This window comes from Hippocampus guttulatus, chromosome 17 (genome assembly GCF_054856545.1).
Source record: "Hippocampus guttulatus isolate MCC_2025c chromosome 17, RoL_Hgut_1.0, whole genome shotgun sequence".
Lineage (NCBI taxonomy): Eukaryota > Metazoa > Chordata > Actinopteri > Syngnathiformes > Syngnathidae > Hippocampus > Hippocampus guttulatus.
This window is the reverse complement of record NC_141277.1, coordinates 6697093-6713859: the sequence shown is the minus strand read 5'-3', so window position 1 is coordinate 6713859 and position 16767 is coordinate 6697093. Positions and strand designations below refer to the sequence as shown.

At 45.6% G+C, this 16767-nt stretch overlaps 2 protein-coding genes across 4 annotated transcripts in view; one reads left to right on the top strand and one right to left on the bottom strand.

Moving 5' to 3' along the window:
• LOC147191793 (uncharacterized) overlaps nucleotides 1-16767 on the bottom strand; it is a 31473-nt gene that overhangs the window by 2038 nt on the left and 12668 nt on the right. For 2 of the 3 annotated variants that reach the window (XM_086134783.1, XM_086134782.1), the window contains one exon: nucleotides 15108-15182. In XM_086134783.1, coding sequence (XP_085990909.1) covers nucleotides 15108-15182 — 75 coding nt within the window. The remainder of the gene's footprint in view (nucleotides 1-15107; nucleotides 15183-16767) is intronic. The other variant, XM_086134784.1, reaches the window with a different exon arrangement.
• Nucleotides 2070-16767, top strand: part of LOC147191792 (BCL2/adenovirus E1B 19 kDa protein-interacting protein 3) — a 36500-nt gene continuing 21802 nt past the window's right edge. The window contains exon 1 of the mRNA XM_086134793.1: nucleotides 2070-2087. The gene's annotated coding sequence lies outside the window, so the exon portion shown is untranslated. The remainder of the gene's footprint in view (nucleotides 2088-16767) is intronic.

Here is a 16767-nt window from a genome sequence, read left to right as displayed (position 1 = left end):
ATCACTCAGCGCTCCTCGTCAAACAGCTGAAAATGGTCAATTGGCGTGGAGTCCTATCGAGTTGAAGGGATTGGATACAAAAAGAGAATGTAGAATTCTACACACAAATAAATAAATGCATAAAATAAACTTTAACCATCATGTGTTGCTAATGTCAAGCATAGGGCGACTAATGAAGCTAGCACCAGAAGCTAAGGCAGCGGTCGGTCACACAGAGAGTCCTTTGTTTACTAAATGTTGGTTAATACCGGCTCAGACTGCTATCAAGCTAACAAAAAACAGAAAGTTAATAACTTGGATAAGACAATCTGTTACAGCATGATTAAATTAGAGGTAACCAACCATAGAAAGCTAACATTGCAGCGCGCATACTCGCTAACACTTCAGACAGCATAAACTCATGGATTGAAAAGACAGGAAATAACGGCCACTGGATGTTGCTCAGTCATGTGACCAATATCAGCTTGCGGTGAGCTGCTTCCTGCTGTGCACCCACTTTCTCTTTCTCTCTTTCTCTCTCTCTCTTTTTCAAACCGTTCCTTTGCTGCTATTCTCACTTATTATTATGCGGTGGCCTAGTTAGCGAGTGTTTCTCATCACACGGCAGCAGCAGCAGATGCTGGAAATAAATACAAGGACTCCGACCGTTGAGGCGATGCAGGGCCTGGTGGAGGATGCTCAGGTTTATTCCCGCAAGGCTGGAAATCAACAACCCAACACCTTTTTTTTAATTTTTTTTTTAACTCACTGGGGGCCCTTATTCTTCCCCCTCCACTCCTCTCGTTCAAGCACATATGCCCTGTCTCACTCTTGATTTCTCTCCTCTCCAGCGCATACCTCCACCTTTCGAAATGTTCCTCCACCAGCTCTTTGCGTTCACCGCGGATCAAATGATCTGTCAACATGATTGTCATTGGGGATTCCAGCCTAACCTCATTTGTAAAATTACCCATCCAGCATTGCTTAATAGTATGCAAGCATTTTTGTAAGGGAGTAAAAGTCAAATCAAGTACAACTTTGTCAAATGTGCTGTATGTGCAACATACACAGATTAAATTTCTTCCCTCTCAAGACAGCATACAACAAGAGGAGCCACTGCGGGTGCCCGCGACACCATAAAAGTACATCATCATACAAAAAACACTAATTTAAAAAAAAAAAAACACAGTTAAAGTTAATATTTTAAATTGTCCAATTTTTTTGACTTTCAGCATCTCAACAGAACATATTGTGTAAGTGAATATGAAATACTGCCCTGTATTATAATTCGTGGATAAAAGTAGTTTTTTTTTATCCAATCCATCGAACAATTTATAAAAAGTAATCTACAGATTAATCCATTCGAATTGTAAAACGGTCAAATGCTCTGCCTGTAAAAGTAAAATGCCTTCGGCGCACATGCTAACAATTAGCATTTATATGATAGACATTATCTATTATTGTTCATCCTCTGTGAAGAATAATTATTACTGCCGTACTGTTAGGCCGAAAGAGGAGCTTAGCCTCAGCTCCCATCTCAAGGCGCCTCTCTACTTCCTTGACACCAATGACTACTTTCCTGTTGAGAGATGCCGCTATCTTTTAGCATCTTAGTGTTTCAGAACAGGAACCGACACCACAAATGGGGCATTTTTCAACGAAAGGCTGAACGTAGTTTGCATGGAGAAAAAATAGAATAGGTGAAATTGAGGACCGTGAATGGGTTAGCGCTCACTGCACTTAATCTCTCCCATTCCTTTGTAAGTTCTAAAATTTCCCGCATTCCACGATGGTATTTTGGATGCATTTTTTGTTGCGGGTGCTTTGTGTAGCAGGTGTTATTCCTGCTGCAATAAAAGGGACTGCATCACCCTGCCATGAACACTGAGGTGCTTTCATGTTCTTTCACAGCAAAACCATCACCGTTGCATCGAGCCACTGATCAAATCCCCCGGAGGATTGGAGAAAATTGAAATGAAGTGAAACTTGAAGAACAGAACACGCAACGGCAACAACGAGGCGGAATAAGAGGACGAGGCGACTGAACAAGGGAAAGGCCTCCACCCGTATAAATAATCCCTCGGGAACCCATCATCCAGTCATCGAAGGTAGGAGGGGAATTCATCTTTTAATTCCAGCTAATCGCCGGATGCTAAACGCAGTCGGATTGTATTACGCCGCAACGTATCACGGCTTGAGACAGCAATGCGTTATTGTTGAGAATATTTGGAGGCCGTCCAAGCAGTTGTTGAAGGTCCAGGCTTTGTGTCAGAGTGCTATCCAAAAACCTTTGTGTCCATCCGTCTCATTGTCTTTTCATCATGGTTTCGTCAGTGGTAGATCACAAATGCATTTTTTTTTTTTTTTTTTTGGTATCTGTGGTTTACTCGATTGATGAATTTTTGCTCCTTACATTTGAAGATTCCTTACTTCAAAATAGGCTTATTTTTTTTCCATCCTCCGCAAATATTGACACCGAGCCAAAAAGCATCACAAGACAGAAACAAGGGGAGAGCAGCAATATGGAGGAATGTTTACCAGGGAGTACACAACGTATTGGGAGAAGCAAGATATTCCCCATCCATGGCACTATTTAAGAGAATTTTGATATGTTGCTGGCTACAAAAATAATTTGTGCTGCTTGCATTGTCTTGCGATAGCCTAAAAACCATCTGGCTGTTTTGTTTTGCTGCGGACATACTGTCAATTCTTGATTATTCTGCCGTTGCTCTATTTCTCTTCAGTATCTGCGCTGCTACTTGAGTACAGTGTGAGTATTTTTGCCACCTCAGGGTTGTATCCAAGTATTTACTATATATCTGTATATCGCCTATGACCTTATTAGCAACTTCGAGACCCTTTCTGGAATGTTTTCAGAGCAAGCACAGACACACTGACACTGAAGTGTCGATGAATAAATAGGACCCAAACAAAAAAAAAAGTTGTTTACTGACAGCGGATGAATAATGGTGCGGGTTAAAGATCAGGCGCCGCGTCAAATAGCTTTGCAAAGAACAAGCGAAAGGATGATTGATTGCCGAGGAAACGTAAGGAAATAAACGCAGTCGGGAGTTCCAGCTGAAAACCCGCCATTGTGGTCCTGTCCTCGATTATTCTGTGTACTCTATTTGCGCGGGGGTGGATGCTGTGCAAAGTGTATAAATGAGCCAAGGTCCAATACACGACGACAGCAGCCAAAAGCGAGACTGGCAGCTGCGATCCAGCCGCTCCATGGGGGGATCTGTTCCCCCTCAAATTCCCGCTCACCGCTTTGGTTTACTTTGGGAGGCGTCCCAGCTGACGCGCCAGGCATCTGTCGCCGACTGCTCGGGGCGACCCGTTTAGTGAATTGTGTCACGCGGGAACGAGTGGCGGCGAAGATCACCCGACAAAGCTCGAGTTTGGACAAACAGCTAACCGGGATGTTAAAAGATGAGAGCGCTTGGAGATATCTGGCAAAGCCAAACGTTTCAGGAACTGCATTTTGGGCGCTCAATGGTGCCTTGAGACACAAGTGATCCCACGTTCAAGTTTTTCAAGATAAGAGCCGTCTTTGGGCCTCAAGCTGTGTCGTGCCATTCCCAGTAGAGGTTTCTGTCAAACTAAACATAAAACAAAAACAATTAAACGTCGTGTATGTCAAGCAACCAAACAACTATCGAAAAATAACCCCGCCATCTTAATGCTAACATTCGTCGGAATGCGCCTTGACATGCTAGCAATTAGCATTTATGTAAAATACAGTACATCTTTATTTATATAGCGCTTTCACAACAGCGAACTATGGGAATTTAACACGACATGTAACCTAAAACATTGACAGTCGAGCAATCATAACCATATTCCAGCACACGTCGTGAAGTTTGAAGCAGCTATCAATGAAAGAGGAGCAAATCCATGTGTCCTTTCACCAGTGGATCAGAGATGTCATGCTCAAAATGTGCACACGTCTGCCAGGAGCTAAGTTGTGAAGGTATACGAGAAGCTGTAGTGTCCATTGACGGAAAAAAAAGAGATTGGTTCACTTTTCCTGTACCGTGTAAATCGGCTTCAATTTACAAGTGCCGACTCTCCAAGTAGCCTGAGGGGCTATTTGGTGGTGACCACTGATATAAACATTCCGGTGTCACGTTAGCATTCATTTGATGTTCCCTTTCCTGGCCAGTCTCATATTAGCAATTATTATTTCAGGTCTGGCTTGTTTGGTTGCACTCCCAGGGAATATTTCCACCCGCAACCCCAAAGTGCACCGTTAGCTCGCCGCCTGCCACGTTTTTGTAGCGCTTCTCGGATACCTTGCTGGTTTTCAATGAGCAATGCAGTCTGCATTATACCTGCATTTTCAAGTGCAGTCATTACGGTGCAAGTGGATAGAATCTTACACGGGATGTAACTTTAACAAATCTGGCAGGAAGAGAGCGAAAGTGTGAGATTTTGTATGTGTGTACGAAGGCATTGAAGTGTCGCTCCTTGCCAGGATTGCTGCTATTGAGGAAACCGGAGCGAAATCTACTATTTCAGCCTCTCGGCCGTCGGTCTGTTGTGGGACAAATTTAGTGCAACATATGCGTTGAGGTGTGCTGACACAGTCTGTCCTAACAAGTCAAGCCAGCAGGCGCCCACTGAAGTGATTTATCCCCGCGTTGCTGTGATGGAAACGCTGCGCGTTCTCCGACTGGGGTCTGTTTATTTTTTGCATGGCGCGGGTATGAGGATGATAAAATGGCTGCTAAATGATGCGGCGCGTGCATTATTGAGGTATTGACTGATCACTGCTTAAATGGGAAAGATTTGACAGCTGAGTGTTTCAATGGCGCTCGAGGGGAGCCGCTGTGTCACGCGGCCGAGAATAGACGGGGAGAAAACCAGACATGAAGGAAATCGCATTGTAAAGAAGTTATTATTATTATTATTTTTATTTTTTTGTCATTGTTGTACTTTCAATTTTCAGCCTCAATCAAGGGAATGAAATGAAGGCCTCCTCTCAAATAGATGCCTCCTTAACCCTTTCATGCCCCTTGTAACCTCATTACATGATAAACTGTCCACTGTACCTCTGTCTCTGAAAGGGTTCAAATAAAAATGTATAAAAATCTAGTACACTCTGCAAATTAGTAAAAATATAATTTTCTTTTTGCATTTCGCAAGTGAATCGCAACCTTTTTTTTTTAAAAACAACACAATGAGGAGTCCAGACTACAGGTATCTGTTTTCAAATGTAAGGATTGACAGTGAAAATTCAGTGAAAGAGAAATCTACTTAGTTACATTAATGAAGTATTTGTACTTGTTTCCCACCACTGTCGAGCGTCAGGAGTGAGCGGGTGCGAGTAGATGAGCTTTCGGGATCTCGTTTAGCCGTGGGCGGGTTTCAAGCGTGATTAGTATTTATATGACACATCATCCACATGAGGCAGTGCCCCCCTCGCCCCCCCCCCCGTCCCACCTCCTCACGGTGATGGGCACCATCTGGCTCCCAGCGTCGCCGCCAGTTGGGAGCTCTGTGATTACGACAAAACAAGCGCTCCCTTTTATTTTCTTTTTTTCGTCCTCCCTCCCCTCGCACCTCTTGGCCGCTCACGTTTTCACGCCCGGCAGTACATCTGTCACATAAAACAAACACAGGACATGGCGGCTGCACCATTTTGTGAAAGGATTATTGTAACCTCACCGGGATAGATTGGATTTATAGTCGTTTGCCCGGCAGCGGAGATTTTTCAAGTGTGCTCAACACCGGTCACTGTTTTATTTAGAGTCCCCGTCGGACGAAAAGGATTTAACGGTTGATGAAACTGTAGAGTTACTACATTGTCGTTGTGCTTTCATCAGCCTCGCTCGCACAAGCGATCCTGCAAACGCACGTATAAGACAAAGAACCACGCCCGGGCGGAGCTACGTGGCCACCGCAGTTTGAGCAACGTGATTCCGTGGTAACATGAATGACTTTCGTCTTACGGCCAGTTCCACGCATTCAAATTAATCCACCTTAACATACGTTGGTACTACTGAGCTACTATTGACCCCGTCATCACAATCGCGATATCTAGACGACTTGAATTAACAGTTATTACTTCCACATCTTGGCAAACTGCATACTAGGCCGAGTTGTCATTGTTTATCATAACATCCACGGTCAGGGTTTCATGAAATTAACTCTTTCAGTACCAGCCAATTGTGGACCAGGTCTGAAAAGACGTTTAAAAACGTCTCTGGGAGTGAATGAGTTTTAAGCACACAAATTTTTCCCAACACACTTAACATATTGCAAGTAGGAACAAATCGAAAAGCAGCTTGGTCGATTTGACTTATTCTTTGCCCTGTGTTGGAAGCCAAAGTTAGTTTCAATTCAACTTGTATGTCTACTGTCATTCAAACAAAACCATTTCACCGCAACCAAGTCTTTTTTCGTGCCCACTCTTCTCTCATTGTGCTTTGTACGTCGAACAAGTCATGCCCCCCCCCCCCCCTCCCTCTGGCCCGTCAAATCCCCCGACGGCTGCTGGTTGATTTCACCCTCGCAGTTCAGAACGAGGCCGACGCCTTGGGTGCATATCCTCGTCCCCTGCGAGGCGCCTGTTGCGCGGCGGCTCAGCCCTGAAGTGAAGATGGATTACTGCAGAAGAACTGCCTGGCCTGCCCTTTTACACGTTGCTCGCACACACACACACCGCTTCTCCATTATCCGCCTCATCCTTGGTGCAGCGCACGCACGCACGCACACACACAAAGCAGCAGGTCTGGAAGCTCTGACAGAGTCGTTAGAGAAAGGTCAAAGTCAAGAATCTGACAAATCTTTCTTCAGAGAGTGAAAATACGTCTCTCACATTCATTTATACTGAAAGCGCAGCAGCTTGTAGGTGTTGGGTTTCTATCCCTTTCTATTTATCTCGTCTTCACTCGGCCGCCTCCGCGTGTTATTGGTCGGAGGAGGCCATGCGTAGTTGTCGGATGATCAATGTCCCGTCCGATATAGACAGACGGCGTGTTTGAAAGAGCAAAACAAATCCCAAAGATTGCCTCCGTGTCGAGCGGCTGCGGGGACTTAACCTTGTTAATCGAAAGGTGGGTCGGTCGGCCACAGGATGCTCAACTAAAGAGCCTTTTATTTTCATTGCGCGTAATGTAGCAACTAGCATGTATGTATGGACGCAGGAAGGAATTGAAATCTCTTTTCCGCCACTTCAGTTTATCGCACCACATTTAGGCACGGAAAGCGCAGCAATGTCACTGGATCGGAATTATTCAACTTTAACCCCACTGCCAAATTTCCCCTTTTGGATGCAAATCCGACATTTCATTGTAGTTAACCCCACTTTCCGCATCTCAACCCCTCTACCTAGCAACCAATCGCACTGCTGTCAAGAATGACTTCATGGCAAACAACAAATCTTAGAGATAGATTACACATCTGTCGACAACGTTCCACCGTCAACAATTCCGTACAGATCACCGGATGGAACCCTCCCGCCAGCAAATTGACAGAAAAGTAACAAACGCAACCCCCTCGACAAGTTCACCGAGCGCCCGATTGCACCGTCCCATCAAACAACCTATCGCAAAAACGATTGACAGCCTCGCACCAAACAACCTATTGGACCGATGTCAACAATTCTCCCCGGAACGAACTTATCACGCTGACTACCGTAACTGTCTCGAACGTATCACCCTTACCATGACGCTAACTTGGTGGCAAACAATCAACTGCATCAGTTATCACACCTCCCTCACTGACAACATCCCCCGCAGGAAAAGAAAAAAAAACGTTTGCAAAACAAACGATCCGATAGCCTGCCTGCAAATTTGCCGAAACGATCCACCCGCGTGAACGAGTTCACAGAACCAATTGCGCTCCCCATCAACAAGTTTGGCCGGACAACCTATCGCCCCCTGCGCGTCATCAACAATTGATTGTGCCACCTGCCAACAGTTTGACACAAAACAATCGATGGCGTCACCGTCTATCCGGCGGCATTCTATTTTACCTCATGAAGTGCGCATATACAGTATTCGTAAAAAAAAAAAAATATATATATATATATATATATAAAAAATCACATCCCACGATGACACTGCAAAAAAAAAACGGTAGATTGATTGCAGACGATAAGAAACCAGCTCTCTCATTTATCAACTCCAACTTTCGACACCGATGCCGCGTGTTTGCATTGGACGTACCCGGCGATTTGCATAATATTGAAATATGAATGTCATTCTTCGAAAAGAGAGCCGGTCGGTCCCCGAAAGAGTTGCCTCTTAAAATTCATATCAGTTCTATTCGCTTCGCTTCATTGCCTCTTCAAATACAGAAACGCGTTCGCCGTCTCCTCCTCCCTTTTAACCTTGCTACTTTCTTGGGAATTCATCTTATCTCCCAGGAAGTGGGCTCTTTTCACTGGCGGTTATGGTAATGTCAGAGGATTGTCAATGTTTAATGAACGGCCCGAGGCGGGATTGTGCTTCCGAAATATCCCGGTGACCGTGAACACGGGGGATGGCTTCATCTCGTAATTTGCTTGCGCTTGTCTAAATGCGCCGTCAACTGACGCGCAGATTTTCCTTTGGACGGGCTGCCGCTCATTTGCATGCCCGTTATTTATAGCGCACGTGTGGGCTTCCCCTGAATAAAGCTTGCCTCGTGTTCCCGTTTCCTTTTGGCTTTGATGGAAGGCGGGCAAACCGCAGGTAGCTGCCTTCTCCTCTCCCCTCACATGCTGCTCCCGTTCCAGCAGACGGGGCTTTGGATCCTCTCTCCTCCCCCCTCCCACCGCACCCTTTGGGTGTGAAATAGACTTATAGCGAAGGCGCAAGAAGTCGAAAGCGCATTTGGTGTGTGAAGGATGCGAGACCGAAAGCTATCTATTGGACGGGGACGGTCCGCTCCTTTGCGTTGTGTGAAATGCGGCGTTCCCTGGATGAATCTCAGACAATGAGGGAGCTGTCAGCAGCTCCGGGCAAAATGTTGTAACAACGGTGGAGAGCGGTTGATGCCTGAAACGCCTCCCTGGGCCACTTTGCGAAGTGAATGAATGGTGATGCAAGAAGCGCAGAGCGCTCGGAAGCGGAGAGACGCAATCAACCTGACGATCGCCCTCTTCGGCCATCCGTTCGCCCGTCGTCCATTCAAAGTGCCACACTCTCCATCTGTCAGTCATTCTTACTTTCAGTCATTGACGTATCGATAAAGCACTTTGTCAGATCCATCCGTCCATCCTCGACCCAGGTGTCATCCCTCCCCACTTCATTATTACTTTTTAAAGCCCGGAAGCCGATGTAATTAGGTTTTAACGGCGCCCGAGTATTTGACTCCGTTAGTTATCTGAGAAGAGGGTACGGTGAATAGAAGACTGCGTGTAGAGAGGAAAAAAGTTGAGCTCTGGAGAGTTAACCCAATTTCCCGGCCGCGCTTCCTCAAACTGCCTTTTCTGGTCGACGGCAATCGAAGGGCAGCGTGCGAGGAAGGAATGTCGTGTCAGTGCGGATGTGCGTCAGGAAGCGCTGACTCATGACGGGTGTGCGGTAAGAGTGGCGGGGAGATGAGTCGCTACTGTAGGCGCTGTCACAAAATGTTCATCGACATCACTCCCCGTCGATTTCGCGTGAGTCAAAAAAAGCTCCGGTCCTACGTGTGTTGGAAGGCCCCGGTGAAGGAGTCCTCTGGCGTAGCGCTGCTGTGCCTGGCACGCATATGCTTATCAGAGCTGCACTTGACAAATTAGACACACGCTTCGGAACTTGTTCCCGAGTACGCGTGAGAGGCTGAGAAGACCTGTCGACTTCGAACTTCGGTTGCACAAAGACAAGGAATAGTTTCTCAATAAAAACCAGAAATGAGACTTTTGAAGTGAGGTACAGCGGAGCCGAGCGGTGGAGCAACTGGTCGTGTCAAGTGTTTAGAACAGGGGTGTCAAACTCATTTCACATTGTGGGCCACATACGGACTCGGTAGATGTCAAGTGGGCCGAACCATTAACATTATACGATACTGTGCTATGAATCACCATAATATCATCTTTTTCCTTTGTTTTGGTCTCAAGAAGCATTGATTGGCGCTTTCATATCATTTGCTGCGTTGGGTGGTGACAGACTGAGACTGCTGTTTTCTTCCCCGATCAAAACAATGTTGTCTTCTACTGTGATCAAAACAATTTGCCCCCTAGTGGATAATCCACGAATTGCATTTTATTTAAAATATTCATTCTGTGTCTTTAATGCATTTTTTTCACTTTTAAATTATCCAGCGGGCCAGATCGAACCTCATTGGGGGCCGATTCTGGCCCGCGGGCCGTATGTTTGACACCGCTGGTTTAGAAGGCCTTTACCACAATCATAACGACAATGAATAGAGTTACCACGGCAACCCAATGGAATACAGGTTATGGGTATGTGGAGGAATGCAATCTGATCGCCTGCAAATGGCGGTGTGGACAAATGACAATATTGAGAATCAGACACTGTAAATGACAGCGCGCAACTGAAACGGTACGAAAATCGTCTCGCCGTCGTTGCACTTGGACGAAGGAGTCGGATCTGGGGCCAGAACAGTCCATCTTGTATCTACGCGTGCAAAATAGACCCTTAAACCGAGGGCAGACAGTTTTGTTTCATGATGTAACAAAAACAAAAAGTCAATACGCGTTATCTTCCGTTTGGGACATGCAGTGCACTGAGGCAATGAACTTAATTTGCGCAGTGGCGTAAGACTGTCAGCGCGAGGCCCAAAATGGCACGCTCGCTTATCGCCGGACGTGTCATCATCATCATCCGTGTTTGTGGACTTATGTACCGTTTTGAATCTATTTAGTTTTCTTCTTTCTCGACGGGTGTGTTCAGATTCACAGGGCGCATTTTCATCCGCGCGGCGACATCTCCCAGGCCACGTTTAAAAACTCAGCCCAGTCGCACCAGTTTAGATTTTTCTTTCGGACTTTTATATCCAAAATTCGGGTTTTTATTTATTTAAAAAAAAATTTTTTAAGTGTGCATGACCATCACCGTCGGGATTTATGCGGAATAGTCGCTACCGACCCACAATGCCCGCTTGTACAGCGTGAGCAGTCAAGTTGTTAGCTTTGACTTAACGTCGTGGGCGGTTTATTTGTGCAGCGTGTGTTGTGATTTCAACAAAAAAAAAAAAACTGTTCTGGAATCGCCCCCGCTGAAGCCTTTTCTCAATTATCTACCTCTCAGCGCGGGCGATGACGGATTACCTGTGGAAAAAAAGGCTAAACACCGGCTGGACTTTGACTTTGGCCGCAAACGTCGGATCGACGTGCAAGCGGTTCGCTTGTTGGAATCTCCCCCCCAGCCAAATGCGTGATGGAGCAACCGAGTGAGGAGGAGCAGAGATAAAGCAGCAGAGTGCAGATCTGATTAGGCCGCACTCCACAGGGATTAAGCACAACAGCTCCTTGTTAGGCTCCACTTTACTCTCACGTTGGGCCATTAGTAACAAGAATGATGACACCGAGGGGGTGGTGGTGGTGGGGGGGGCGGTGCTAATTAACTCTCCTGCATGGTCACACGATCGGATTCTACATATTAATACGCGATTAATGCGCCACCGATGCCCGATAAATAGTGTCGGACGTGCCGTGCATTATTCTCGCCGTAATAAGACGCTTTTATTTATTTATTTTTTCGAAGCCTGAACGAATCAAATGTTCAATTACGTAGCGAGGGATTCCTTCTCCCCCCGGTACAAAGTGTTCAAAATGTAATGTTCTGTTGCCAGTTGCATTTGCATGCAAAGTGGCATCAGCGGTTTACATAAGTTCTGCCCTGGAAAGAAGTTGAGAGAACAAAGCCACACACACACTTCAACACAATGCATCATGGGGAGACGTACGGTACTATCGAGTCACACTACCTGCGCCGATACTTTGTTCCAGCGAGTAAGTAAACTGATTGATGAAACGAAGTAAAGTCAAGTGACCACTGTATATTTTATTATTATTTTTTTTAATCCCAAACTGCTGCTTTTGTATAAATAAGGAAGGCACGGCCTGTCCAGGATGCAAAATGGTTGCTGAACTTTGTTTCCAAAGCTCACGAAGGATAAGCCGTAAAGATAGTGAAAGGATTGATGTTTTTCGGGAGCTTTCAAAAAAAGTTGTGTTGCATTTGATGTTCCGGCTGGGTCAAACCGGGGTGAAGGCAACATTCTGGTCTGAAATCACTCGCATTCCTCCAAACTCTTTTTTTCCCCTCCTTCTATGGGAGCGTTTCATCTCCACTGATGTAATGTGCTCAAGCTCCTCTTCTTCTTTTTTTTGGGGGGGGGGGGGGGATTGATGGAATCTGTCCTGTCAGATGATACGGCTTCTCCATCACACTGCTCATTTACCACCCCCCCCCCCCATCCCCCAACTACCACTCTGCTTTTTTCTTCCCCCATCGTCTTGGCCAAGCAGACAATCCACCCCATCATGCATTAGCAGGAGGCTTGACGGACGAGACGACCCGGCGCAATCGTCTCATCTGATCCGTGAAAGTGTGGTGTGTCGATGATGACTAATGTCTGATTAAGGGAGGGCAAGAAATGCCCCCGAATCATTTCAATCCGCGTGCGTGCATGATCACTTCCTAAAAAGTGGGTGCTCCTGCTCTGTATTGGTTCTATCTGCCTGGATGAATGTCAATTTACTTTCAAGCTGAGAGCTCTCGACTACTCCTTTGACTCTTTCGATGAACTCCATTCTTTTAACCCCACACTGAGTGTCAAATTTGGAAAGCTGGAGTATATTTGTGGTTATAATGGAAAAAAATCGATATATTTTAGAGTTGCCTATCTAATATGGCTGTATTTACACGGACGCTCCACACTAGGCAGTGACAACACAATCATGTGAAACGTGACATTAATTTCAATGACGTCAAGCTGGCATTGGCAATGTATCGCAAATCGGCGTTCGGATGATGCCTTTGACTTTGACTTGTGAGCAAAAATTTGAGATACGAGCCCTGTGTGGTGGCACTGAACTTATCACATCAGTGAAACATAAGCTGGGGAAAAAAAGAGGCTTCAAGTAGTCTTACACCACTCCCAATAGAAATTTACTGTCAAACTAAACGTAAAACAAAGAGAATTACAGGGGGGGAATATCACAATCTTTTAATCACTCTTTTATGTCCACTATCTTAAATACCACTTAATGTGAAAGGCAAATGAATGGCATCTGTGTGGCTGTGTTGTCACGTTGTAAGGAACCGATATCTGAACACAAATGGTGCAGCAGCACAAGTAAACAGATTACTGAGTCATAGACAGTAGATGAGTAAAATTTCATTTTTACTATTTAGTTTTATAATTTTTATATAGTACATCATTGACATGATATTTTCCTTTTTAATAATCAGTGTTTCACATTCCCCTGAGATGGAACCAGTTTGTTAAAGTCCAAGTATCCCAGTAATTACAGCAATTATATTCAGCATAATCGTACATTTTTCTATTTCTTAATGCCGGATCGTCATACCATTGCATGACGTGAAACGTGTCCGTGGCACAAAAATAGGTTGGGGACACAAACAAATCACTGCGTAGATCCCGAACAATATTGTGCTCATGTAGTAGGTTGACTTGGGGAATGATTGCATTTGTTTGCCAATCAGACTAATGTCAATGATCTCGCATAGCCATGGGAACCATTTCTTTTAGCCCGCCTGGATAATGAGGCGATGAGCGCGCCTCTAAATCTAATTGCGTTACGCCATCAGTCCAACTCGTGTACCTGCCACCTTCCCCCAGACTCTCACTTAAGAGGATGGATGACCAACCCGGAGCTGTTCATTATGTTTTGGTTGCCGAAGAGGTATGACATTGTTTGCCTGGCATGTTTCCGCTCTGAGATGTCGAGGTGAAAGCCTAAATCACCTGAGTCGCAATCAAAATGAGATTTGTTGCTGCTAGTCATGTGTGCGTCGGCTCTCTTTCCCCTGCACTGCTTGGTCCCGCACTAATAACCCTATTTTGGTTTGGTTGTTAAACAGAAAGGCTCCAACAAAAATAGCTGTTGTATATTCCTGATCTGAAAGTTATTGCGAAACGGGCGGAAAGTATTTTGGATGACGACGGACATTCACAATTAGGACCTACATGCTCCGCTACAAAAAGAAACAAAGAAAGACCGCAGATTTTTGGCCAGGTAGCAAATGCCGCGGTGGTTGGGGACCACTGCATTACAGGACGCATGAGCAAGCTTCCTGACTCTGGGCGTTTTGCTCCAGAATGTCTTTGAGAGTTTAGACATTTTACTGCACCTTGCAAAGATTCAAGACATCCTGTGCTGGATGTGGCAAAGCAGCCCCAGATCATAACCGAGCTTCCTCCATGCTAATTAAAATGCCCCACTTTTGCCTTATCTGTCCAAAAGATTTTCTCCCAGAACCGTCCTGGCTTGTCAACCATTTTCCTACCCGTTTATAAGGCGAGTATGCCACTTAGCAGCATTTTCCTTTCATTAAATTATAATTCCGCACGGTACGTTGCAGGTTTCACCACGGATACTCAAGCGCGCTGTAACGCGGAGAAGCGACTCCGCGCCCGTCGCGGCAATGAAACCATACGACCAAATTCCCCAAACGTGATGTGATCCGCAATGACAGCGCGATGCACAATAACTGCGCGCCGAGACACGCAATGTGCTCTCGTTGCCTGAACGTGTAATACGAGCGACGCAGCAAATAACCACACGGAGGTTGATTTTTACACTGCAGGTCCAAGTGCGGAGTTTCAACTGAATGTGTGTGTCCGATTTTTATTTTGGGGGCGACTGACTGTTTCTTGTCCATGTCCAGTCATACATATCCCATATATTGCATGAAACAACCTGCATGCACAAAGGGCCTTTAATTATTTATCTGACCAAGGACCGAATACATTTTCCCTATCGAAATGAATTATAATGCCATTAATCCGTTCCAGCACCCCAAAGAACAGATATTCTTTAAATTTTGGATTTTTATCCACATTTGCAGGTGGCCTGAATCTGATCTGAAGATATCCATGTTTTGGTTTGGGGTTTTTTTCTGTCTATGGGATCATGACGCATATCCGAAATTTGACACTTGAGAGCAAAAAACAAATACCGGTAATCAGAATTGTGTCACTTAAACCTTGCATTCCCATACCTGTAGATGATGCACGCGCAGTCCCTGCAGGTCCCGCAGTTCTCAATGTCCTGACCGGTTCGGTATGAATGTCTTCTGTGGAAAAGCATTGAGATGACATATCAGGGGGCAAAAGGATGTTTGTGTGTGTGCATGCATATTTGTGCGCGTGCGAGAGAACCGAGCTTGTGCACGGGGGGGGGCTGAGCGTGTGTTTAAGTGAGAGGGCCTGTGAGAGTGTCTGAGAGTGTGTGAATGAACGCGTACGTGCGTATGCGTGAGCGTGCAAGCGTGTTTTTATCTCTCTACTGAGCGAACACACAAAAAAAAATTGCAATCCCCTGATCATTTTTTAATGAGCGCTACTCAGCCCAACCAAATCTCCTTCCCTTCCTCCTCCAACTGTTATGTAACTCATGAGTCACTACATCACTCCAGGCATGAAATAATGCTTATGAGGTAAAAGTCAAGTCTGCGTGCATTATACCGACCCCATCACCGCATTCCCATGCCGCAGCATGCAAAACGACGGCGAGAAACCGCCAAAGTCCGTGTCGCGTTGGCATCGATGCGCCCTTGGGATTACACGCCTCAGACGCCAACCGTATCTCTCATCGCGTTGCGGCGATAAGGATTCAGAGATGACTAAGAAGCTTAGTAGTAGATTTATTAAACGAAAATGAGAGTTTTAGCGACATCCCAAACCGCCAACGTGAGATGAAGACGCAGATTTATTTATTTATTTACACCCCCCCCCCCCCCCCCACGGCAGCGCGGCGGTCCGTCGATCAAAAAGTCTGACGTTTTGACTGATGCGTCAGGAATACTTTCTGTGGCATGACTGACATGAGAGCTCGTCAAAATAACTACAGATGCTCCCTCCGCCCCCAACCCTCCGTGCCTCCTGCCAGGCGATATTTCATGTTCCTCCTCTTGACGCTCAATCTGCTCCAACGCGGTGTTTGCCTTCGGGGGGGCTCGCCATGCTTACTTTGTGCTCGGTAAAAGTTGTCTGAGGTATAAATAGTTGAGCGGGATCGTCGATGTAAAGCTGTTTGATCGTTTATTGGATATCCTTGATATCCAGCTCAAGGTCCCTGTGCTAGGTTATCCTTTTACTACTCATAAGACAGTTCAGTTTGAGGTGCATTGATTAATCCATAACTAATTGATTATCAACTTAATCTATGTTTATTTCAATAAACGATTAGCCCTTTAGAGATGTTATTTTAATCCAGTCAGAAGACCATTGCAATCAAGTCTAACGGAGATAAAAGGACAGATAAGCTTCTCCTGGTCTGGAGAATGCAAAACCTTCAAGGACAAAAATGTGCAATTGCCAGCGAGGTTTCAAAATCCCGCTATGTTTGGTTCACCGAAGAGTCAAAAGTTGATTTTTACATTAGCGTGCCTGTCTCCTTGAGCATGCGATATTAGCTGTCATGGAATAAAACGGCAGGTACTCTTGTGTCACGCTGGCATTGACTTTGCACACGAGCAGTCCTTCATCACTTATATATTCCTACTGAGTCTTCTTCACGTCAGGCTGCAGACGACCAGATGGCTCCCTCGCCCAACACCCGGTCCCGGAGAGGGCCCCGCCTAGCTCGGGTTTACAGCTCTATTAGCCCGAAGCGTCTGGTCATATATTTACACGTTGAAATATGGCTAAGCTCCCATG